The sequence below is a fragment of the Pneumocystis murina genome, assembly GCF_000349005.2.
Source record: "Pneumocystis murina B123 chromosome Unknown supercont1.9, whole genome shotgun sequence".
Classification (NCBI taxonomy): Eukaryota; Fungi; Ascomycota; class Pneumocystomycetes; order Pneumocystales; family Pneumocystaceae; genus Pneumocystis; species Pneumocystis murina.
The window spans coordinates 188388-213147 of record NW_017802367.1 but is presented as its reverse complement, the minus strand read 5'-3'; the positions used below and the strand labels follow the sequence as shown (position 1 = coordinate 213147).

Sequence of the window (24760 nt, the reverse complement as noted above, 5' to 3'; positions counted from 1 at the left end):
GAAAATATAAAAAAATATATAAATTGAACTAGGTTTTAATAGAAGATATTTTTGTTTATTATTTATATTATAAGAATAATTTAAAAAATATGATGTGTAGTAATTAGACTTTCTTTTTCCATCTTCCTCCTCTTTCTGCCTCAAGTTGTCTTTTTTTAAGTCTTTCGTAGTTCTGTACTTGTGCTTGTTTCCTATAAATTTCTTCCTGTTGTGTACTTGGGAAATCAGATTCCCAAAATCCAGGTGGTGTTTTGGGTCTAAAAAAAGCAGATCTATGTCGAGATACTTCTTGAAGATTTCTATAAATATGTTCTTTATCTGAATCTGTATATGTTTTCTTTTTTAAAGGTGATCTCCATTTAGGTTTAAAAATAGTGGCAATTGGGCCATGTGCTTCAAAAAACTAAATCGTATATCAATTTGATAATAATATCAAAAAAAATTACCTTAATACAATTGTCACATGCACATGCAGGAAGATGCCTTCTGGATGCTTTATCTCTAACTACTTCATCATATGCATAAGGAATCTTATCATTTTTATTTAAATCGATAACATAATCATTTAAAGATTCTTCTGTGCTTTTAGATTTTCTTTTAAAATGAATTAGTTTATTTCATTAAAATTTCTATATAAATACTTTGCATATCTTCCTAATTTTTTGTTATTAAAATTGAAATTAAATGTAAATTCATTTTTTTTATCTAGTTTATTGTTTTCATCATTCTGAGGAGAAATTCCACGTTTTAAATTTGTATTTTTATCTGAATTACTTTTTTCTGTAACAAAAGTGTTTTTTATGATTTCTTTTTCTGAAAAAGAATCTATAATTAGTATATCATTTTTTTTTTTCGATAATATTGATGATAAATCAATATTCTAAATTACTTTAGCTTTCTAAAGAATAACCAGAATATAATAATACACTAGCAGATTCCTTGTTTGTTTTCTGAATATGCTTTGTTTCGCTAACTAATGATTGAACGTTACTAAATGTTGAAAAAGTGTGAGACATACCAAAATCAGTAGAAATTTTTGATATATTTTCCTTATTTGAATCTTTAATTTAATTAATATTTAATATTAGTAAAATATTAATGGATTAACCTCTCTGTTTATTGAAAGATTGAGTTTTTAGATATATAGATTTAGAATCTGGTTTAGGTGTTGGTAAGAAATTAGATATATTTAGTGTTGTATTTTGTTCAACCAATTTAGATTCGGGTGTCATTATTTGAGGATTTTTTGCTATATCCTTAGCATTATTAGAATAAAAATTAATTTTATAAAAAAATCAATAAAACTATCTTACATGAAAACCTTCAATATTTTTTGTAGGAAAAGATTTTAAAGAACTATTTTCACTTTTCCTTATATCACCTAAATTATAATTAACAATTTCTGTATTATTATCTGATATAACAGATTTAAATAAAATAGATTCTTCTAAATTCTTTATAAATATCAATATTTTTAATTATTTAAATACCTTCTTCATTTATTTTAGAATTTTTAAACGACTTTTTTATATTAGAATCATCAAAGCATGGCTTTATCGCTTCATTTTCATCTTCTGTTGTAGAATCATTATATAAGTATTCAGTTATATGACAAGCATCTTTTTGATTGTCAAAAATATATTTGTCAAGACATTCTGATAAAATTGATGATGACGGGCTCATATTAGGTTTTAAAGAATTGGTTAATACTAAAGATTCTAAAGTCTCGGAATTTGCTTTCAACTTATTTGAATTTATTTTATTTATCGATAATGAATCCGAAACATTGCTTTCTTCTAAATTTCCCTTTTCTTTTAAATTGCATCTATCCTTAAACAATCCAAAATCCTTAGATTTTTTATCTATTTCATAATAATTTATATATTCTTTCCACATTTTTTTATCTTTTCTATATTTTTTTGATAAATAAAGTAGAGAATCTTTCATTTTTTCATATCTTTCAAGAAAGAATAACAATGCATCATATTCTGAATTTTTTTTGCAAAATGATTTAATATAATTACTATCTTATTAATTATAAAAAGATTATTTAAAAATTATACCTATAGTCTAATAATAAATCTATATTAATATAGTTTCAAAAATTAACGTATTTAAAAGAGTTACCTTGATGTTTGTCTTTTTTTAAATGATTTTTATGCTCATGAATTGTTTGAATTTCTTTATTTTTCTTTAATTTAAAAATAAGTTTATTTTTTGAGAAAAAAATCATGAAAAAAACCTCTTCAACTAAAGATTGTATTATCCTATTCTGATAATCTATAGTTTCTTGATATTTCCTGCAATATTTTGAAAATTTTTCAAGTTTTTTACTTTGTAAATTTGTGTCTTCAAATAATCAGTTTTTTATGAAAAAAAACTTGTTTTTACAATCAAACGTTATATTTAATAAATTCTTTTTAAAATTATCTATTTCCTTTGAAAAATCTCTGATAATATCCCTTTCATCCATAATAGTTTCTTTATCTTAGATCTAAGAATATCGTATATCGTGTAATCATTTTTTATATTTATATATGATTTAATAAATATTATAAATTAGAAATAATTTTTTTAAAAAAAATTAGTAAATATATATACTTACTAGAATATTAACTTAGATCTAAGTATCTAAAAAAAATTGTTATTATAGTTATTGAAATAATTATAATAACCATCAAGAAATTTTGTATTAGGGTTAAATTGAAATTAATAGTTTATATTGTTTTGTTTTATAGATTTTATTGTGTAAAGTTAAAATGTTGAGAAACTTAATGTTTTATAATTAAAAGAAAAATAAAAATCTTAAGTAATTTCTTAAAATAAATAAAAGTTCTTTAGATATCAATTTTTTTAATACTTATCAATATATTAATGTATTTAACAAGTTAATATATTGATAAGTATTTTTTAGATAAAATAAGATTTATGAATGAAAAATGAATAGAATATATCTTTTAGTCTATATAATAAATAATAAATACATGAATACAATCAATATAGAAATTAAAAATGAAATTTAATTAATATTATAAAAAATGTAAATAATATTTTTTTCTATATAAGCAAAGAATCGGGTAATTCTTTTGTATAGTCAAAAAAAATAAAAGTTAATTTAATTGTTTTAGTTAACTCGTTAAATTAAGCATTATTTAAAAGAATTTACATTAATAACAAAAAAAATATTTATATATTTAACATTCTTAGAACTATTGAATAAAATGATATATTATATTAATGATTTTCTTTTTATTTGGTAGATTAGATTTAATAAATTTTTTTATATAAAAATAAATTATATAAATATATATGAATATGAATAATAAATATAATCAATGCATTCTTTTGCCATTTTTATTTGAATCTTTTATTTTTTTTACTTTTTATAGCTCTTAAAATTCTTTAAGTTTAATATAATGATTTGTTATTTCAATTTTCTACTTATTCATTGAAAATGTTTTATTTTATGATATTTTTTCAATATAAACGAATAAACTTGATTTTTTTGTTGAAAAAACTACTTTTTTGTTCTTTCGTAAGGTCTACCATTGTTCAAAACCAATATAATTTTAAGTTGCAAAATAAATAAAAAAGGCAGACAAATCATCTTTTTCAATTCCTTAAAAACAACTATTTTAATATACAGACATCTCATAAATTTTAAAAATAGAATCTACAGTACTAAAATTACTTATATTGAATGCTTTTTAAAATCAAAACATTGATTATAAAATGTATCAAAATGCAAATATATCTATAGAAAAAAAAATTCGCCAAATTATAAACAAATATAACCTATATGTTAAAAACGAAATTCGTATAATATTTGAAAAAAAAGATCATATAAGCCATATAGTGAATAGAACGATTATTTTAAATAATTTCAACTTAAAATTCTGCTTTTATAAGATGCATTTACTTTTTTTTTTGTTTGTCTTTAAAACATTCTATATTTTCTTCAGGTATCTTTAAAAATAAGACAAATTGAAAAAGAAAAAATCTTACTTCTGGATATGTTTCAAGAATATAATTGTATATCTCATCAATATGATCGCCTTGAATAACAAGTTCATCAATATCACAAACATTTTTAGTTACACTGCTTCCCGTAGCAAATTTTTTACCAAGCAATTTTGAAGCCTTCTTAACATCGATCCCATATAATTCTAATCCCTGAACAATAACGACATATTTTCTTTTATTTCTCTCAACTCTTTTAATGAGTACCTTCGAAATCGTATTTTTTTTCGTTTTTTTTAAACCCTTTGTCTCTTCTTTTGTTCGAATCTTATTACTTTCATCTATTTTTTCTTTCTCTTCAAATATTATATCTTGTTTTTCTATAATCAAAGGATCTTTAATTTTTTTTAAAAATTTGCGAAAATCTTAAATATAAAAAACCTTGAGAATAAAGTCGAATATAAAGTTCCATATGATTTTCCTTGAGCCATTCCATACATTTACCAGAAAAGTTTCCATATTCGCAGTACTAAAACAATATTTTATCAGATTTTCTTTATAAAATATATTAAACAACCTCAGGAGGAAAAGAACATACTGATTTATTTAATACTAATAAATTAATTTAAACAATATCCTACCTCCACAATATATAACATCTTTTGCCTTTTTAACAACTTGAGAAAAAATATCTGATTCTTGAGATTCTATCTCATGCATTATTTTTTTTTAACGCTGTCGAAAAGTAGAAAATCCTTTTTTAAAAAATAAATGATATATATATATTAGACTTAAAATAAATTCAATGATTAAATCTTCAGTATATGAACTATTTCTTTTGAAAATTAAAAAAAAAGTATCTGACTTAATTATCCACGATAGCAGTGTTAGATTCCAAAATATCTTGAAAAAAAGCCGAAACTTTATTAAAAGAATTTTCTAATATTTCGTTTATTTCATTACTGTCTTTTTTTCTATTAATAAAAGATTATGAAAAAATTAATAAAACCTGATCTAATAACTCTTCCAAATTTTCTTTTTATACGTTTAGGAAGATTCCATATAGGATGACGATTACTTGTTAATACAAGAGAATGCTGTATAATCTTAGCTTTCTTATAAACATAAATTAAAAATATACTACTTTAAAATACCAATCAGCAATTTCGTCGTTTGATGAAATTGCTTTTAAAGAATTATCACCATAAAATTGTACAATAGCATCAACACGATCATAAATATCTATACACAAAAAACAGTGAGAAAATTCAAGGAAATTAAGTAGAAAATTTACCTCGATATTCCATTAAATGAATGAATCCTTGACAACCTTGTCCCACCCCAATAAAAATAATATTTTTAGCATCAGCCATTCTAAAAAATTATATTAATCTGACTTTAAAATATGCTTTTTACTCTAAATGATTATCCCATATATAAATACAAAGTTCCTGTGAAGCCGACGCTACATTATATGATTCATTCTAAAAATATAAAAATCAAAAACATTATAATTAATTTCTCCTTACATTTAAAGTATCTAAGCAAGAGACAATATTAACATCCATAAGACCATATTGGTTTTTAATAGCCCATTCAATATATAAATTAAGAGAATCAATCTAAAAGAATAAGAAAGATTTAAATTTAAAAATATAGTACCAAAAATGAATTGCATATGTTTATTTTATTTATAGAAGCATAGGAATAACCAACAACATCAGGACTACCAATTAATAAATAAATTTATTCATATAAATGAATAACATACGCATCATGAACAATAACAACGAGTGTTTCTGCTTTATAAAAATCTCTCCTAGACATTTATTAGAGTAGAAATAAAAATAGTTAATACATGGGCATACGTGCAAATTATTTGGTTTTCAAAAAATGAAATAGATTCTTTAATTATTGGTAATACTATCATCTTCCATTTTTCAAATAATTTTTTCGTTTGGTAACTTCGGATAATATCTTTTTTTAATCAGTACAATCTTTCTTCAAAATGATATATCCTACTATCTAATCTCTCAATACAATGTGATCCCATGTCTAAAAATTAATTTCAAAAATTAAAAATTAATAAGCTTACTCAATTCCAAAGACTTTGGTCTCATACAGTTCCAATATTTTGAGTGTTCTAACATAACTTTCTGTATTATTTCAATACATGCATCGCTAACTTTAGTTATTTTTAATTCAGGAGGAGGTTCGCCTATTAAAGTTTTTGTTACAGCCAAAGCAGAACTTGATATTGAATCAAGATTATATCCACCCTTAAATATATTAGAAGGAGAATTTATAATAATATGCAATATTAAATAACCTCTAAGACAGTTACTAATTTTCCTTGTGCTAATCCCATAAGCATATGAGTCATATGAGCATATCCAACAGGCGTAACAAAACATTCACCAATTTCATCACCCATAGCAGCATCAAAACCAGAAGAAACTAGGACATTTATATAATTTTTTCAATATGTATCTATATATACTTATCACCATATTAGGATTATATTCATATGCTATAGGTAAAACAACTTTTTGAAAAGCATATATATAATCATCATCCCCCATTCCTTTACATGGCCATGGGATATTGACAGTCCTATTTTGTTATATTTGAAAGAAAAAATGGAAATTTAACTAACTTTCCACGTCCTTTCCCAACGCCTACTTTATCATAATTTCCATACTTGGATCCAGGATAAAATCTGCCATCTTCATATCTATGTAAAGATATATAAAGAACAGAACTATCATCATAAAAAATTCTTTGAGTTCCATTTCCTTTTCAAAATTTAGGAAAAAAAAAAAAAATGCTCAAATTACCATGATGAACGTCCCTATCAAAGTTATTAATAACTAAACTATTTAAGAATATTTTAAAAACCAATCCAAAATTAAAATACGCTGAATATTGGAAAATTTTTGAAGAATACATTTAGCTGCAATTGCTACATTACTAAACAGACAAAATCCCATAGGACAGTCCGATTCAGCATGATGGCCTGGTGGCCGCACTAGTGCAATTGCATTTCGAACTCTTTCCTCTGCAACTGCAATACATGTTTCAATCGTTCCTCCTGCTGAAAGTCTTGCACAGAATGCAGATTCATTGTTGAAATAAACTGAGTTATAAATACTTTCAAAATAAAGAAGCTCATTAACCGACATATCTTATATATTTTAAAATTATATTTATATTCATAGTTTAACTTTACCTGCTGTTTGTAGTAACCTATCCCAATGATTTTCAGTATGTACCAAAAGTGCTTCTTCTCGTGTTAATTCCCTTGCCGAAATCCTCTCCATAATCTCTTGTTCATTCATATTCGACCATGACCATCCATCATAATTAATAAGTCCTGCATCTGCTATTTCTTTATAAATCCGATAAATTCTTCGAGGATCTTCCGGATGAAAATCAACTGGATTAATCGTTGCATGAAATCTCATACGAACATCATAACATATTCCCGTTTTTAACTTAAATTTATATTTCTTTTTTGATAATGTAGATTCATTAACTGATCGTGTATCATTAGAAACAACAAATCCCTCTTTTTTCCCAAAGCTCTCCTTAAAAACTTCAAATTCTTTCATCTTAACTTCTTTTTCATCATTTAAAGTAGAATTATTATCCATATTTTGTGTCTCATTTTTATCTTTCAAAGAATTATCAGTTTTAACCATAGAAACTCCATTCAAATTAGAAATTCCAATAATTGATATCTTCTCATCAACTATCACGTCTTCTTTTCTACTTCTATGCAGTGTTCTCATTTTTTAACCCTCAACAATTGTTTTTTCCTCTTTCAATCTTTTTTATTAAATATTTATCTAATTTTAGAAATTTAAAACCGGAAAAAAAACAATATAAAATATAAAATATCTAAAATTAAGTTAACTATTAGTTCTAGCGTTAATTCTTAATTTTCCCTACCTAATTTATTCTCTTTATTTTTCCTCCGCATCCTTTAAAGATCATCTCCTGTCTCTTCATTTTAACCTAAGCCCTTTCGGGACACCCTTATGAAATAACAGGACACACTTCCTTTGCTGAAGTTGAGATTCTATGATTGCTTTTTCGAATATCTTTTTTTAACAATAAAGGGTTTTTAAGACAAAAAAGCAGAAGAAATCATGCTCTTCCTTTTAAGAAATGGTTTTTTCCGTATAAAATCGTGTATAAAAGTTAAAGAAACGAGAAAATATAGTCAATTTAAACATAAACTTTCTAAACCGACATTATTAGGTAAAGGTTAAAAGTGATTATAAAAGCATTAAAATAAAGAATAGACTTGGAAAAACGATGGGAGAATATGTCTTCAGATGAAAAAATAGATATACAACGTCAATTAAATGAACGACAACGTGGTCCCTGGCACGATTTAACAAAAGAAGAAAAAAAAGCAGGTATGTCTATTTTTTCTATGATATAAGATAAAATGAGTATATAATACGGCTTCAAGTATTTTAACTCATTGTTACCATACATTTTTTGGAATTTAAATCTTAGAATATTTTTTTAGCATATTTTATTGCTTTTGGGCCATATGGTTCACGATCAACTATTCATCCTCCAGGGTTTTTTAAAAAGGTTGTTATAGGGACGCTAAGTATGTTAACTATATCAACAATTCTATTCTTTACAGTTCGTTCATTTGGTATGTATTTTTTTTATGTATATTTATATACTTATTTTAGCCGCATCACCACCTCATACAATGACAAAAGAATGGCAAGAAGCATCCAATGAACTCCTTAAGACACAAAATATAGAGCCAATTACAGGTATTAGTAGTAAGGGATATAAAGGAAAAGGAATGGTTCAATCATCTAAATAAAACAACATATCAATCGAATAAAATCTAATTTTTTAATATATTTAACATATGATTTTTTAAGAATTATTAGAAAAAAAAGTATTTTATATATCTCTTAAATCAGAAAAGGGAAGAATTACAGTTTATCTATATTTTTGCCCATTTCTTTAGTGGTTGTATATATCGATATTCTTATAGATCTTAAAAAATAAAAATTGTTTTTTTTGTAATTTAAAAGACGTGGTTTATTTATTATGCTCTTCATTTATTAGAAGAGCTAGAATATTTATAAAATTTAGGATTTTAATGGTTAAGTCTTCGTTTATTAAGAAATCAATACTTGAGTAAATAATTTATATGTGTTGTATATATTTGACAAAAAAAGCTCTTTTTTCAATACAAATTCTAAGAATTCAGAAAAAAAGGATGAATCTAAAGGTTTCAGTTTGTTTTTTGGTTTATATTTTATATTTATGGATTAAAAGATGAGAATAATTCATTAGTTAAAAAAAGAAAAATATTTAAGGAATTATCAGGAAATAAGGAAAATAAAGGAGATTCCGAGTCAATTTTTCCTAATACGAGTGAATCTTGTTCTATATCATGTGTTTTGGAAGATAAGAATGTAGAAAAATCTGAATTTAATCAATTTTTATCAGAAAATGAGAAAAATAGTTTACAGAAAGAACCTATTTTATATTCATTTCTTTGCGAAACTTTTGAAAAAATAGAGAGTACATCTAAGAGGCTAGATATTCTTTCTTATACTATAGATTTTTTGTTTTCAGTATTAAAAAAATCTCCGGAAAATTTACTTCAGTGTGTATATTTAATGATAAATAGAGTAATTTCATTTATTTTATTAAGGGAATGTTAAAATGCATAGATATCATCTGATTATCAGGGGTTAGAACTAGGAATTGGTGAATCCTTATTAATTAAAGCAATTGGAGAATCTATGGGTCGAAGTATAACAAAAATAAAAGAAGATTATAAAGAATATGGTGATCTTGGTCTTGTTGCAATGGTTAATTTTATATTAAATGATAGTTAATATTAATAGAAATAGAATTCACGGAACAATCAACCTACAATGTTCAAATTTTCGGTCCTTACTGTGCCTAACGTGTTCAAATCTTTAAAAGAAATAGCTACAACATCTGGAAAGGATGTATTGTATTTTTCTTTCTATTAAATAGCTTTTAATTATCCTAGTCACAAGTAAAAAAGTTGGGAATTATAAAAAAGCTTTTATCATCTGCAAATGGGAATGAAACAAAATTTATTATACGTTCGTTAGAAGGAAAATTAAGAATTGGGTTAGCAGAAAAAACCGTTTTAATATCTTTGGCACATGCAGTAAAAAAAATGGAGATTGAAAGAGATAATTCAATTGTTACTCCTTCTTGTCTCACGAATGCGGAGAATATTATTAAACAAGTTTTTAGGTAAATAAAAATATTTTTATGTGTTTATTTTTTAAAAATTATTAGCCAGGTTCCTTCTTATGATATAATTGTTCCTACACTTCTTACTCATGGTATTCAAGATCTTTCTAAATATTGCAAATTGACTTCAGGTATCTTCAAATTTTGCAAAATAAATTATTAATCTTTTTAAGGAATTCCTTTGAAACCTATGTTAGCAAAACCTACAAAGACAATTTCTGAAGTCCTTGATAGATTTGAAAATCATAGTTTTACATGTGAATACAAGTATGATGGTGAACGAACACAAATCCATCTTACAAATAATGGTGAAATTAAAATATTTTCAAGAAATTCAGAAAATATTTCAGATAAATATCCCGATATTATCGAAATTATACCAAAAGTATAGCAATATGATTTTTGGATTTTCTCTTGATTTATAATTTAGGTTACTAAAGATGGGGTAACAAGCTTTGTATTAGATTGCGAATCAGTTGCATGGGACAGAATAAAAAAAATGATTCAACCTTTCCAAATTTTAAGTACAAGAAAAAAAAAAGAAGTTAATGTCGAATCAATTAAGGTCAATATTTGTATATTTGCGTTTGATATATTATATTTAAATGGAGAAGTAATTATTAATATTTCATAAATTTTCATACTAAAAATCTTAGCCTCTTATATTTAAACCACTTAATGAGAGAAGAGATATATTGTTTCAATCTTTTAAACCTTTAGAAGGAACTTTTTCTTTTGTTCAATTTAATGATGCAAAATCTCTAGAAGATATTCAAATGTTTCTAGAAAAAAGTATTCAAGATAGTTGTGAAGGTTTAATGATTAAAATGCTTGATGGTGAAGAATCAGCATATGAACCCTCTAAAAGAAGTAGAAATTGGTTAAAAGTCATATTGTTACTTTATTTATCTATTTTAATAAAAAATAGATTAAAAAAGATTATATGTCAAATATTGGCGATTCTTTGGATTTAGTTGTTTTAGGAGGATTTTATGGTAAAGGGAAACGTACAAATACATATGGAGCATATTTACTTGGATGCTATAAATCGGATAAAGGTGTTTATGAGACAATTTGTAAGCTTGGTACTGGATTTTCAGACGAAATATTAGAATCGTATGCTTCTTTTTTTAATAATCATATTTTAGAACATAAAAAGTCATATTATCATCATAGTGCAAAAGGTGAACAGCCTGATGTATGGTTTGAACCTGTAGCTGTATGGGAAGTTTTAGCTGCCGATTTAAGTATCAGTCCAAAATATTTGGCTGCTGTCGGAATGGTATAAATTACATACCCTTTTACAATTTATTTAACAAAATTAGGTCGATCCTAATAAGGGTATATCTTTAAGATTTCCTAGATATATTAGAGCTAGAAATGATAAAACTCCTGAACAAGCAACAACCTCTCAACAAGTCGCTCAAATGTATCAGGCTCAAATATCTAGACTTAAAAGCACATTTAAACATGATCCAGATGATGATTATGATTATTGATATAACTTTATTCTATTCTTAACAAATATTTCCTCATATTTTCTATATTAAAAAACCAACATAAAAGTAATTAAACACTTTTTCCATTTTTAACATTTTAATTACATATAGATAAATATTCACTCTTCTTTTAATCTATTCTTTACATAAATTGCCATAAGTTATATATCTTAAAACACTCATTATTCATCATAAAATTCTTATTTTCATCATTCTTAATTATTAATATATTTTAAAAAATATTATTTAAAAAACCATATTTTTCTTTTTAAAAAGGAAGAAAAAAACTAAATAACATTTATTGTATAGATCTTAATTATCTTTATATTATTAGGGGAATGGTACTTTATTATAAAACGGTTCAATCTTTTTTTTTTTTTTTACGATTATTTCGGTGTGAAAAATTTAGGGTTAAAAAATTGTAAGTGGAGGTAAAATTTTTAATTATTTGATATTATTATTTAGAGATAATATTAGGTATTCTATTATATAAGTTTAACATATTTCTAATATATATATTAAGAATTTGGGTTTTTTTTTTTTTTTGAAAAGGTTACTTTAAAAAAAAACCAAAAAAAAACATAATATATGGGTTTTGGAAGTTTTAAAACAGTTTGCCGTTCAAGCACTCTTCCTGGTATTTCTTATATTTTACAGTATTTTAATAAAGGTTTTATTTATATGTGGTAGTTTGTAATCTTTTTTATGGTAAACTTGAACCATATTGTGTTTTAAAGGGAGTTAGAAATAGATCGACAAGTTATGTAACAAATCCAAGTATAAATTTTATAATTAGTGTTATTATGATTAGTTGATATTAAAGGTGATATTTCTTTTGCTATTTTAGCTGCATTAGTTGCATTATGGCTTGTTATTCGGTCTCAAAGTAAATTTGCAGCAGTTGGTAAATTTTGTTGGTAATTTTTACTGAATACTATTTAATTTCTATAATATAGGCCGAAGAGAAATGCAAATATTAATATTAATGTATTTTTTTATTAGTGTTGTTCAAATTTTTACAATAGGAGGATTTATTACAAATATTAAATTACTTGCAGTAATTTAGCATTTATAAAGCGTTAAAATATTGATGAGATTGTTTAGTATTTTACAGCAGTGCATATCGGTCTTATAGCTGCTTTTTTTTGGGTCCTTTTGATGAATGCGATTGTTGGGTATCAATTGTTTGAGGACGGAACTGTTTTTTCTGTTTTGGTAGGAGTTTTAATTATTATTAAGTATTTTTTCTTATACTTTTCGTATTTAATAGATTACACTTATTCCTTCTCTGTTTTTATTTCTAGGTTCTGGATATATTGTTTTAGATTCAATGCTTTTTTGGACCAAAACGTTCATAAGTGGCTCTCGTATGTTTCAAAATTACGGAATATATGTTTTTTATTTTTTATGGTCTCTTCTTTGTGTCATTGGATATTTTATATTGGAATTTATTCTGGTTTTTAAAATATTGGAAGAATGGAAACCATTATGTTAGTATTGTTAATCTTCCTTTCTTTATTTATTTACTTGATGCTTAGTATTATTGTCTGGATCTTTAATCTTATTCATAATTGGTCAAATATTTAATTTTGTTATAAGTAAATATATTTGTCAAGGTACTCAAGGGAAAATAGATGGCTCATTTATTGGGACTCTATTTGTTCTTTTAAGTGTAATTCTTTTATATAAGTTTTGGGATTCAATTACAGAGGGTATAGTATATTATAAAACGATCTTTACATGCTTTAATAAATATTAGATGATTGGGATGAACCTGTATTTCAAGAAACTCAAATGGCTAATGTACCAAAATTTGATTTTTCCCCATAATTTAAAGAAAATAAAAATTAGGAATTTTCATATAATTTGGTTAATTTAAAATGTAATATTTGTTTTATCATTATTATATTTACTATATTTATATTATCATAGTTTTTTGAAATCTCTGTATGATATTATTAAATATAGAAATGTATTTAATTAAAAGTTTCATAAATTAATAATAATTTCTTTATATTTAAGTATTTTGAAAATTTTACATATAATTATGGTTTTTTAATAGATCAATTTTAATTTACTATCTGAAATCTTTATTTTTTTATACACATTTAATTATGAATAATATAGCCTTTTCTTGGTAATTATGTTAAAAATGGGTTTGAAAAGTTAATGAATAAAAAAGGAGATATATTGTACGAACTATATAATGCTTTTTTTCTTATATCACTAAATATAAGTCCAAATAAAAAAAAGCTAATATCAGATTTTTATATTTATCTGTTGAGTATTCAAATTAAAAACGTTAATACATATGTTTTTTAGAAGTGGAAAAAAATGTATCAAACATAGGCGTTAATGACTGAGCAACTGTAAAGGAAAATACTAATTTAGGTCCTACTGTGAGAATTTTTGGAGTTAATCCTTTGAAAAACGAAAAAATGCCTACTTTATTTAACCATATTATATTTATAGAAATTTAAATTACCTTCATTTTTAATCATACTTTGTAAAATTAATAATCCATTACCCGGATGATCAAAATTTCGATTCTGTATACGGGTTTTAATTACATCTAAAGGTGCACTGATCTATTTTAAACATTATTATAAAAAAATCAAAGAAGATAAAACTTGCAGTAAGACTAGCGACTGCGCCAGCAATAGAAGCCACAAAATTCTGTAACCAAGTAGCTTTTGTATAATCAGAAAGTCCAAAAAGATGTTCTTTTGCAAGAGCACTTCCTCCAAAAAGCTAAATAAAATAAGAATAAATTTAAATTATTATTTCTATTTTTTACAGAAAAACTTCCTGGAGCATTTCTAGCAGCTGTCCAGCCCCATCCTCTATATAATTTAAAATTTTCCTCAATAATAATTTGGAATAATTTTCTTCCTTTAAATGCATCGGGATTAGTTTGATGTTTGATTTTTAACATGTCCAAAGGAAGAAGTATAATTTCCCCTACTCCAATAAGACTGAAGAATATTTTACTTTTTTTTCATTTTTTAAAGAAGTTATACCTTCCAGCTGTTGCATGAATCATTGCTTTAGTATTTTCTTTGCCAAAAATTCTTTGAAATTCCTCTCCATAATGATTTGATAAATAATCTGTAATCTAAATAGAAAACATTACTTAGTTATTATTTAATTATATCTATAATATTACAATAGGTTGACCAGAATATTTATATACACGTTGAAAAATTTTATATCCTGCAGCATATTCCAAGCCAGGAAATAAAGATACAAACTTTAAATACAAAGGAGACGATGTATTTTTCTTAAAAATAACTTTACTAAGATGTGATAATGAAGTTATTCTTCCTTGATTACTCATAAGTCTCTTTGAAATAGTATCAATCTAAAATATAATAAATATTACTGAAAAATGTTACATTTTTAAGAGTATAAAAGACATACTGGATGAAATAATACTAATTCAAGTATTCCTGCTGTTATAGATCCCGATATTCGTGCAATATTGCTTTCTTTATGATAACTAGAGATTGGTGCTTTTATAGATGTTGTAGTTAACATTTTTTAACCGTTTAAATTCTCTAAAAATAAACAACTCTATAGTAAGATAAAAAATACAGATATATTTAGTATATTTAGTGTTTTCATTGCTTTATAAAACCTTTTTTTATATTTTAACAGTCCTCAAAAAAGTTCGGACTATCGGTTATTAATCAAAATATGATTTACTTATATTTTGATAAATATGAAACGTTTAAAAGAAACAATGGATTAGTTATGTTTGTTTTAAATTTAAAAAAAAGAAATACATCTTATTTTTTTAAAAAAAATATAAAATAATTCATTTTTTTTGTTTTTCAAGGTTAAAAAACAACTATTTTGTTTTTAAAATTTTTGTTTTTAAAATAATTGTGTATTTAATTATAATAAAGATTCTTACATTAAAATTAAATTTTATATCTAAAGGTAGTTATCGCTCTTAAAACATAAATTTTTATAAATTGTACTTAAAAAGGCGTATTATTGTAGGTTCCTGTAAATTACATGTATATTGAACCTCTATCTAATGCCTTAGAATAAAAAGGCTTTTTATTCTCTCTACAGAATAAAATAGAGTTATATTATTCGATGAAATGAGGAATTTAGAGAAGCTTAATACTTCAAAGACTAAAATTTCCTTACCGCATCGAAAACATTTGTTTTATCTTTTTAAATGAAATATATTTATTACATTTGTTACATTTATCACATTGCATTATATTTTTATCTTATATTTATCTAGATTATCTTAAAATATTTAGTAAAAGTTTTAAATAAAAAATATTTTATAGAAATGTTATGATTTTCTATCTAAATTGTTTAAAAATATATATTTTTATGTTTGAATTTCTGTATAATTCTTTTAAAAATCTTAAATTTATTATAATTATTTTATATGTCCTTATTTAATTTTATTTAATCTTTTTAAAAGAATTGTACAATATATTATGTGTAAACAATCATTATGAATTATATTACATTACATTATGTTAATATATTACTTTTTAAATTATATTAAATTATTGTAAAATGTTTTAACTCCCTAAGAAATTAGATATAAAGATAAATATATATATTAATGAAATTCATAGTTCTTTTATAGATTTTAAATGGGAAAATTAGAGAGAGCTTTATTTTTAAATATTAGCAGATCTTAAGAGCTAGAAATTACTATAATTCTATCATTTTAATCAATATAATAATACAAAAAAAAATAGGAGTTATATTTTGTCAGAAGATTTCTTTAAAACATAATATTTATATAACTGATAGACAAGTACATCTATATTTTCTTTTTTTTCTCAAAAAAGTTTTTAAAATTAAACTTCTTTTAGCATCTTTTTCATTATTTTAAATATCAAATAAATTTCTGAGAAAATCAAGGATATGGATAATAAAGTTTATTTTAAACATAATGACAGCACTTCTTTTCCAGAGGAAATGTATTTTTATGACTTTTTTGATGAATATTATTATAATAATATTTTAATTCCTACACAACAAAAAATAATAACAAATGAAAAAGATTACATAGGCAATGGATCACTTAATGAAGAAACCACATCAGAATATGAAAAGGAAGCGTATGATATCCATTTGGAGCTCGTTATTCCATGTAAAAATGACCAGAATCTGTGTAGACCGTATCTTAGTAAAAAAGCTCGTCAATTTCTTCGTCATACTGGACAATGGGAAGAGCTTACGAAACTCGAAAATCATATTATTCATGTAGATTTCACAGGATATGAAGCATTTATGTTATCTCGACTTTTATTTTTTTTAAATGATGAGCAAATTACAGAAAGAATCAATTCCTTTTTACCTGGACGAACTTTTGATGATTGTAAGAGATTTTTAAGTGACAACCCTAATTGTAAAGCGCATAACTGTCCAATTGCTATTAAAGTTTTGATGAAAGGCCCGGAAAAATCAGTACAAGATGATAGAGTTGTAAAATCTAATTGGATTACTCTTTTTCTACAGCGTCAATGTGGTGGATGGATTCATCCTAGATATTCAAAAAATATATCAAATCATATAAATTCAAAAATAATACAATTATTAAAGCCCTATAAATTTTTTGACAGAACTAGTGGCGATGTTGTTGATTTAACATTTGATCCTTTAGGGAAAAAGTTTGCCTTTGGATGTTCTACAACACAGGATGATTACAATCGTGAAGGAAACTTAGTTATTTGTGATATAGATAGTGAAATTGCTACAGTTTTAACTGATCATAAAATAATTGTTAACGAAAATGTTTTTTATCCAACAGTATCTAATGTCAAGTTCTCTGCTGATGGATTATTTCTTTTTTCAGGTGCTTTTGACTCTACCATAAAAGTATGGTCAAGATCAGGTCATTTATTGAATTCTTTTAAGGGTATTATCAATAATTTATATAAAATAAATAAATAAATAAATCTTAGATTTGAATGGAAAGATTGATGTGATGGTTTCCCATCCTTTAAATCCTAAAATACTCTCTGCTTCTTCGCATGATGGGTTGACATTTTGTGTTTTTATTTGATAAATAATAACTTTTTTAGTAACATTCATTTATATAGATTAAATGAGAACGGGTTGTGTGCTTCGTATGCGAAATTAGGTACAATTAATCACAATCTTTATGGATCTGCAATGGCATTTGGAAATCATCTATTAAATCATCTTCTTCTTGTTGGATATGAAAATATAGATGAGTCTAAGTATTTGGGGACAGCAGTTGTATTTGATATTATGACAGAAACATTTTTAAAAGAATTAAAGACAGAAAATACTTCACATACATCTATTTTTGCACATAATTTTTCTGATTATTTTGTTACTGGAAGTAATACATGTAAAGATGGAAAAGTTAGAGTTTACACTGCAAAAGATTGGTCCATAATTATTGAATGTTATTCTTCTCAAAAAGATATTAACCAAGTTACATTAAGGTAAACTATTTAATAATCTCATTAATTTTTATTAACTAATTTATAGTCCATGCCTTCGATATTTGACATCTAGTGCTACTGATAGATCTACTTATGTTTGGGACACAAGAAAATCCGATATACCTCTTCACATTCTACATCATGATCAAACAAAAATGTTTTATTCTGATGATGAAAATATAGAAGATTTAGATTCTGGAACAACTGTTTCTCTTTGGGGTTCATATGCTCATGAATTTATAACTGGCGGTTCTGACGGATATTTAAAATTATGGGATCTTGGAAACAATCAGCCTTTTGTTCAAAATTTGATAGAAGTTAATTCTGCAATTACTTCTGCTTGTATCTCTCCTGATCATGATTTATTTATTATTGGTGAAAGTATTGGACATGTTACTGTTTTATCTACAAAAGGTACTGGATTACCTTCTTGTTTTAATATCAATATTCAATCATCAAAAAAATAATACACAATTCGCTTTTATTGTATATTTTATATATTTTTTCTCTAACTATATTTTTTTCTTTCCCTAACCTCTTCGTTATCTCTATATCTTGTAGTTTCTTAACATATCATTAAGAGGATATTTTTAAGAAATGACTACACAACGTTTAATACCAAGATATGCACATACATCGGGCCTTACTAGGCTTATGTATTCAAAAGATGGATATTTTTTGATAACAGTTGGATCAAATCAGGTGATTCGGAAGTTTACAGTTGAATCTGATGATGAACCTTTAACAATTGAACATCATCAAGATGCAATTACAGGAATTGCTATATCAGTATGTTTTCGGTTGAATTGGATGTTTATATATTTGTATTTAGAAACATCAATTTGCTACATGTTCAGAAGATGCAACAGTTAGTTTGTTCTCATTAGAGACAAATGAATGTTTAACAATGCTTACACGATGTTCTTTACCTGTTAGAGAGATTGCTTTTAGTCCAGATGGTGAATGGTTGGCTGTTTGTAGCGAGTAATAAGATTTGGAATATACAAAAAAGTTTTAATAAGGATACAGCGAGATTCGAGTAAAGGTGGTGCATACTACAAATTATCTTTGTAGTATATATTTACCAGGGTTTTCTAAACCAATGAAACATGTATCATTTGATCCAAATGGAAAATTTATCACTACATCATGTACAGATGGTATTATTTATATTTTTTCATTTAGCAGTGAAGAGCCCGAGCTTGTTCATACAATAGATCATATTATTCCGATTTATGAGTCAGAATCTGAAGGATGTTCGAGGGTAACATGGCATCCAGATGCTAGATCATTTGCAGTACCAACAAGAATAAATGATATAGCAGTGTTTTCTAAATCATGGGAAAAACGTATTACATTTAAATCTGGGCACCTGGAAATGATTACGGATATTTCATGGTCACCAAATGGGGCATATTTATGTAGTGCAGGAAAAGATGGGAAGCTTTTGGTATGGGAAACGAAGACGCAAACTATTATTGTAAGGTATGTTGATTTTATTTTATAAAATATTATTAATATAATAAAGACAAGAGTACAAAAATGTGATTTCTCTTGCTTGGCATCCAAAAACTAATGTTTTATCATTTACTACAAACCAAGGCCAATTATACACCTTTTCAAATATTATTCCATCAAATTACCAAGAACCATATGGTCGAATTGCTCATTTGGGCCCTTTATTAGATGAAACTAGCATAAAAGATTCCATTACTAAGAAAAGATATACTAATGAATTTAATAAAAGAGAATTAAGTGATGAAGATTTAATTGATATTGATAATGATATGAGCTGGATAGAAGATGATGATGGTGCAGGATATGTTCCAAAATATAAATATAATGAAAGTAGATATGAAAAATCTTTTGATGATCTTTCTGATGATGACTTTTATTATACTACAAAAAGAGTTTTAGACAATCATATTAAAATTAAAATACACAAACCTCTTCAGCCAGGAAGCACTCCATGGAGGGAAAAAAGGCGTTATCTTGGTATTTTTCAAGCATATTATATTTTTACTAAAAAAAAAAGTACTTAATCTTGTTGGATTTATTTGGACCGTTGATCAAGATACTCATAATACAGTTACTGTAGAATTTTTTGATAAGGAAGCGCATCGTCAATACCATTTTACCGATATTTTTTTCTATGATAAGGCTTGTCTTGGTATTTTCAAATATATTTCATCATATGAATTCAAAATTGATGCAATTAGATGACAATGGAGCATTATTTGCCAGTTCAACCAAAAAAGGAAGTCCTTCAGTTATGTTTTTCCGTCCCCATGAGAATTGGACTATTCATACTGATTGGAAGATCGAATTTTTTGAAGATGAAGATATTTTATGTATATTTATTATTATTTAGAGCTTAATATTTCTGATTTTCTTTAGCAATTGCACTTAGTAGTTCAAATATTATTGCATGTACTTCAAAAGGATATCTAAGATCATACACGTTAAATGGAATTCCTCTTCGAATTTATCGTCAAAAGTATTTTCCTGTAGTAGCATGTATATCATGGAAAAATTATGTAATGGTAGTTAGCAATGGTTCGTTAAATTCAGATGGTAAAAAAAGTAAAAATTTCACGATAAGTTAATTATTTTTCAAGGTTCGGTATCCTTAACATATACTCTTGAACATGTTTTACAGGATAAAGTATTACAATCAAATGATCTATTAGCGCTTCCACCTAAAGGTCATTTACGATCATTATTTTTTTCAGATGAAGGTGTAAGTCAATTATTTGAATTGTTTTTAGTATATTTCTTTCTAATAAATATTAGGATCCTATGATTTTTGATTCTGATGGTATATTACTTGTCTTAATGCATTGGAGAATCCATGGTCAAGCAAAATGGGTTCCACTTCTTGATACAAATCTTATGAAAAGAAGAAAGGGAAAGGATGAGTCATATTGGCCAGTTGCAGTGGCTAATCAAAAATTTTATTGCATTATTTTAAAAGTAATCTCTATCGTAAATAATTATTTATTTATTTAAATTAGGGAAATGAACAACATCCATATTTTCCTCGTCCCATGTTTAGTGAATTCGAATTTTTAATACCATGTGTTTTATTACCTGAATCAGAAGAAATTAATAATATATATGCATTAGAAGAAAGGCATGTTAGAGAATCCATTTTATTAACTCTTTTAGAAGATACTATAGCATCATCAGCAGACAATGAATCAGATAAATTAGAAATATCTAAAAAAGAAATTTCAATTGATAAAATTTTACTACAATTGTTGCAAATTGCGTGTAAAGAAGATCATCAAGCAAAAGCTTTAGAGTTTGCAACACTTTTGAGACGTTCTACCAGTCTCGATGCAGCACGTAAAATTGCTGCACATTATATGAAAACAAGTTTAATAGAACGAATTACTGCTTTAACAGAAGAATAAATAACATTAAAAACGTATAATTTTTAAGATTAAAATCTTCAAAAAGACCCTTACAAATAGACATATAAATAATATTGAATAAAGGCGAGATATAGATGAAATCTTTCTTTAATAAATATATTTTTAAATATCTATTGAGATCTTTTTTACACTTTATTTAAGAATCTAAATTCGCATTTTAATTTGTTATGTATTCGAATTAGAAAATAGGTTTTTTCTTTAGGAATATGGGCTCTTCTCCTTCTGGTACTCCTGGAATCACTTTTTCGAGTTTCTATATATCATTGATAAATAAAATATTAATTATTTAAACAACATACTAAATTATCAAAAACACATTTATTAAATTCCATCTCTTGGCTTCTACATGAACGAAATTCATGATTATGGCTATCTAGACATTTCCAATATTTTTTAAACTGATCTGAGCAATATGTATGTAAATCTTCTAAACTATAAAGTCAAATTATAATTTATTAAATATATATATATGTATATAACTAACACACTAATTGCACATCTAGTAACACGGAAACCTTCCTTTAAACATGGTTCTTCAAGTTTTCTTCGATTTTCTGCTTTACAAAGCATATAATCTTCATTAAACGCCTTACAACGTGCTCCGATAAAATATGAAGCTGCTTTAAGAGGTGCTGATGTTGCTCCTACTTCATCTACATGAGGAATTTCCTCAGGAAATGTTGTATTATTCTTCTAATCACTTAAATTAAATCTATTCTTATAAAAAATGTCTAAAACAACCAAAACATCTCCATTTAATACGGTTTTTTTTGGATCCCTATTTAAATATATAATTAGTATTAAAAAAAAGTTTAAATATTCTTTAAGTACTTGTTAAACTTACATATTTTTTAGATTCTTATTTTTTAAAGACTATATCCGTCGATACCGCCTACAAATCAGCCTTTCACTTGAAGTATTTGATCTCTATAGGTTTAGATAAGATAACATAATAAAAAGATGATAAAACACTATAAAATAAACAATTTTATATGATTTTTATTTAATTATTAAGTATTATATTTTGAATTAAGCTAAATGTTTTTTCAAGGTATATTTATTATTAAATTTAAAGTATAATTTAATAAGAAGTAGGACAGACGGGATCCAAATTTAATGAATTAAAAGGTGCATATTTAGAGCGTATATTTCTATATATTTCTTATTATTTTTAAAGGATTTAATGGAACACAAACAATGATAACGCCAACAGTAACAACGCCAGCACCTACATCTGTGCCAATAGCAGGAATAACTCCAACAAATAATTTGTTTGGTACATCATCTTTAGGACCGATGGTTTCTGGAATGGTATCTAGTACATCATCAGGTGCGACGTCAACATTAGGTACAACATTAGGTAGTATAACACAAAACACATCAATGGGAATACCAACAAGTACATCAACTAGTACGATTGCAACAGGAACTTCTGATACATTGAAAGCGCCTCTTCAATCTTCTATATCTACATCTTTTGGCGGATTTTCTCAACAAAGTACTTTAAGTAATCTTCCAATTTATTCATGGGGTGCACCTTTTCAAAAAATAGTTTCTCGTTTTCAACCACTTCAAATTCAAACACCAGTTGATACTTTAGCAGAAGATCGTTCTAAATCTGGAGTAAGTCAATCCGAAATATTAGGTAGTAGTTCTATTCTTGGTCTTGATCAATTTCCATCAGTTGTTGATCAACTTCAAAAACTTAAAAATGCATGGGATCCAGCACATCCTGATTGTGCATTTCAATATTATTTCTATAATAGAGTTCCAATAGATCAAGTAGCTTTATATGTTAAGCCTTCACATCATAATCAACAAAAATGGAATGAAGCAATTGCTAATCGTCCAGAAAATAGGTAGTTTCTCTTTTTTTAAAAAAACATACTTAATTATCTATAGTGTAGTTCCTGCGTTAGCAATAGGGTTTTCTGATATTCAAAAAAGAGTTCAACTTCAAGAACAACAGGTTACAACGTATCGTGTTCGTATGCATGAGATTATTAATAAACTCAAAGAATTATCACAAAAACATGATCTTAGTACAACTGTAAAGATTTCAGAGGCGACATTAAGGCATTTAGAATTATCACGTCGTTCATTAGCATTAGCAGCAAAGGTACAAATATTGAAAGGAAGGGGTTATGCACTTCAACCTGAAGAAGAAAATTTGAAACAACGACTAATAGAATTGTCGAAGAGTTTAAATGATCCTGGAGTATTTGGAAAAATAAATGAACTTTGGGCACGTATGACATTTGTACGTGAGAAAGCAAAGTCTATTGAAAGAGCAAGACAAGGCAAAATCATTATGAATATTAATTGGAGGAGAGATGAAGAGCAATTAGATAAGATTACCAAGGTTTTGAGCGATCAACATGCTGGAATTTTATATGTTATAAATATTTTAAAAAATGATTTAAATGAGGTCGATAAAGCATTAGAAAAAATACAAGAACATAAGAAATCACTTGAACAGCCCAAGCCACGAGGATCCAGATAATTCTTTTCTTTTAATATTGGATTTAAATTTTATTTTTTTTTTTAAAAATCATATACATATTTCTTTTATATACATAAAAAACGACTAGCATTTTTTCAAATATTTTTTATTACATTTTCATCCTAATTATTTACGAATTTACGTTTAACAAGTGCTATAATAACAGGTGCTATTTATAATTAATTTTTTTTTTTTTTCTTTTGAAAACAAACCACAATACAATAAAATAGCAATTAAAAAGGCCTTTTGTTGTTCATTTCTCGACTTTTTAATATGTTTTTTAAATTCTTCGTTACGGGAACAAATCGCCTCATTAAACATTCTTTAAAAACCGACTGGATTAAGAAATCAAGAATCTTATAAAAGCTTAATTAAAGATAACAACAAATTAATTTTTATAAATTTAAGATCGATAGTTAAGAAAAATATAATAAAAAATACAAATAGAAAAAAATTAAAAAGTTTATGAAATAAGCTAAAAACAGGATTGAAAATATTTATTAAATTTTTTTGAATATCTAAGATATTTTTGGATCTTGATTAAAAACTGAAAAAAAAGAATAGGTAGAATTTTTTACTGAAATAAGAAGATAACATAAAACATTTCTCTATATTAGCAGGAGA

At 25.4% G+C, this 24760-nt stretch overlaps 12 protein-coding genes across 12 annotated transcripts; 6 read left to right on the top strand and 6 right to left on the bottom strand.

The window, feature by feature from the left end:
- Window positions 1-103: 103 nt before the first annotated feature.
- On the bottom strand, window positions 104-2473 carry PNEG_01948 (hypothetical protein; the record flags this gene model as incomplete). Its single annotated transcript, XM_007875734.1, has 11 exons — window positions 104-403; window positions 447-594; window positions 642-880; window positions 927-1060; window positions 1109-1256; window positions 1314-1447; window positions 1491-2023; window positions 2064-2082; window positions 2128-2191; window positions 2243-2349; window positions 2392-2473. 11 exons carry the CDS (start codon window positions 2471-2473, stop codon window positions 104-106), a joined length of 1908 nt encoding a protein of 635 aa, XP_007873925.1.
- Window positions 2474-3915: 1442 nt separating this feature from the next.
- PNEG_01947 (hypothetical protein) lies at window positions 3916-4680 on the bottom strand (the record flags this gene model as incomplete). The annotated part of the gene is made up of 5 exons (XM_007875733.1): window positions 3916-3966; window positions 4006-4355; window positions 4402-4489; window positions 4538-4557; window positions 4602-4680. 5 exons carry the CDS (start codon window positions 4678-4680, stop codon window positions 3916-3918), a joined length of 588 nt encoding a protein of 195 aa, XP_007873924.1.
- Window positions 4681-4825: 145 nt separating this feature from the next.
- Window positions 4826-7751, bottom strand: PNEG_01946 (hypothetical protein; the record flags this gene model as incomplete). The annotated part of the gene is made up of 17 exons (XM_007875732.1): window positions 4826-4926; window positions 4970-5057; window positions 5105-5202; window positions 5255-5334; window positions 5377-5444; window positions 5490-5582; window positions 5623-5686; window positions 5732-5779; window positions 5829-5937; window positions 5983-6015; window positions 6056-6239; window positions 6290-6417; window positions 6461-6573; window positions 6617-6755; window positions 6798-6811; window positions 6859-7144; window positions 7190-7751. 17 exons carry the CDS (start codon window positions 7749-7751, stop codon window positions 4826-4828), a joined length of 2208 nt encoding a protein of 735 aa, XP_007873923.1.
- A 539-nt stretch (window positions 7752-8290) lies between these two features.
- On the top strand, window positions 8291-8815 carry PNEG_01945 (hypothetical protein; the record flags this gene model as incomplete). The annotated part of the gene is made up of 3 exons (XM_007875731.1): window positions 8291-8384; window positions 8501-8635; window positions 8676-8815. The coding sequence occupies 3 exons, from the start codon at window positions 8291-8293 to the stop codon at window positions 8813-8815; spliced, it is 369 nt and encodes a 122-aa protein (XP_007873922.1).
- A 275-nt stretch (window positions 8816-9090) lies between these two features.
- PNEG_01944 (hypothetical protein) lies at window positions 9091-11773 on the top strand. Its single transcript, XM_007875730.1, has 12 exons — window positions 9091-9138; window positions 9180-9232; window positions 9280-9638; window positions 9681-9821; window positions 9864-9965; window positions 10010-10242; window positions 10288-10373; window positions 10416-10627; window positions 10673-10855; window positions 10899-11129; window positions 11171-11524; window positions 11568-11773. Exons 1-12 carry the CDS (start codon window positions 9101-9103, stop codon window positions 11739-11741), a joined length of 2166 nt encoding a protein of 721 aa, XP_007873921.1. The 5' UTR covers window positions 9091-9100; the 3' UTR covers window positions 11742-11773.
- A 556-nt stretch (window positions 11774-12329) lies between these two features.
- On the top strand, window positions 12330-13571 carry PNEG_01943 (hypothetical protein; the record flags this gene model as incomplete). The annotated part of the gene is made up of 8 exons (XM_007875729.1): window positions 12330-12378; window positions 12432-12518; window positions 12565-12645; window positions 12698-12798; window positions 12846-12956; window positions 13012-13231; window positions 13280-13453; window positions 13501-13571. 8 exons carry the CDS (start codon window positions 12330-12332, stop codon window positions 13569-13571), a joined length of 894 nt encoding a protein of 297 aa, XP_007873920.1.
- A 363-nt stretch (window positions 13572-13934) lies between these two features.
- PNEG_01942 (hypothetical protein) lies at window positions 13935-15376 on the bottom strand. The gene is made up of 7 exons (XM_007875728.1): window positions 15162-15376; window positions 14908-15102; window positions 14762-14856; window positions 14539-14716; window positions 14376-14492; window positions 14227-14329; window positions 13935-14183 (listed from the first exon to the last, which is right to left on the bottom strand). The coding sequence occupies exons 1-7, from the start codon at window positions 15276-15278 to the stop codon at window positions 14044-14046; spliced, it is 945 nt and encodes a 314-aa protein (XP_007873919.1). The 5' UTR covers window positions 15279-15376; the 3' UTR covers window positions 13935-14043.
- A 1233-nt stretch (window positions 15377-16609) lies between these two features.
- Window positions 16610-18704, top strand: PNEG_01941 (hypothetical protein). Its single transcript, XM_007875727.1, has 4 exons — window positions 16610-17640; window positions 17687-17762; window positions 17807-18196; window positions 18243-18704. The coding sequence occupies exons 1-4, from the start codon at window positions 16644-16646 to the stop codon at window positions 18661-18663; spliced, it is 1884 nt and encodes a 627-aa protein (XP_007873918.1). The 5' UTR covers window positions 16610-16643; the 3' UTR covers window positions 18664-18704.
- Window positions 18705-18793: 89 nt separating this feature from the next.
- On the top strand, window positions 18794-21612 carry PNEG_01940 (hypothetical protein; the record flags this gene model as incomplete). Its single annotated transcript, XM_007875725.1, has 10 exons — window positions 18794-18985; window positions 19029-19180; window positions 19226-19681; window positions 19725-20191; window positions 20232-20366; window positions 20416-20547; window positions 20594-20770; window positions 20815-20936; window positions 20990-21169; window positions 21211-21612. 10 exons carry the CDS (start codon window positions 18794-18796, stop codon window positions 21610-21612), a joined length of 2415 nt encoding a protein of 804 aa, XP_007873916.1.
- Window positions 21613-21811: 199 nt separating this feature from the next.
- On the bottom strand, window positions 21812-22536 carry PNEG_01939 (hypothetical protein; the record flags this gene model as incomplete). The annotated part of the gene is made up of 5 exons (XM_007875724.2): window positions 22478-22536; window positions 22375-22411; window positions 22118-22326; window positions 21933-22065; window positions 21812-21886 (listed from the first exon to the last, which is right to left on the bottom strand). Coding segments are annotated over exons 1-5 (456 nt in total). The 5' UTR covers window positions 22480-22536.
- An 11-nt stretch (window positions 22537-22547) lies between these two features.
- PNEG_01938 (hypothetical protein) lies at window positions 22548-24182 on the top strand. The gene is made up of 4 exons (XM_007875723.1): window positions 22548-22684; window positions 22729-22761; window positions 22811-23492; window positions 23536-24182. Exons 1-4 carry the CDS (start codon window positions 22672-22674, stop codon window positions 24134-24136), a joined length of 1329 nt encoding a protein of 442 aa, XP_007873914.1. The 5' UTR covers window positions 22548-22671; the 3' UTR covers window positions 24137-24182.
- Window positions 24183-24258: 76 nt separating this feature from the next.
- Window positions 24259-24457, bottom strand: PNEG_01937 (hypothetical protein; the record flags this gene model as incomplete). The annotated part of the gene is made up of 2 exons (XM_007875722.1): window positions 24259-24305; window positions 24349-24457. 2 exons carry the CDS (start codon window positions 24455-24457, stop codon window positions 24259-24261), a joined length of 156 nt encoding a protein of 51 aa, XP_007873913.1.
- Window positions 24458-24760: the final 303 nt, after the last annotated feature.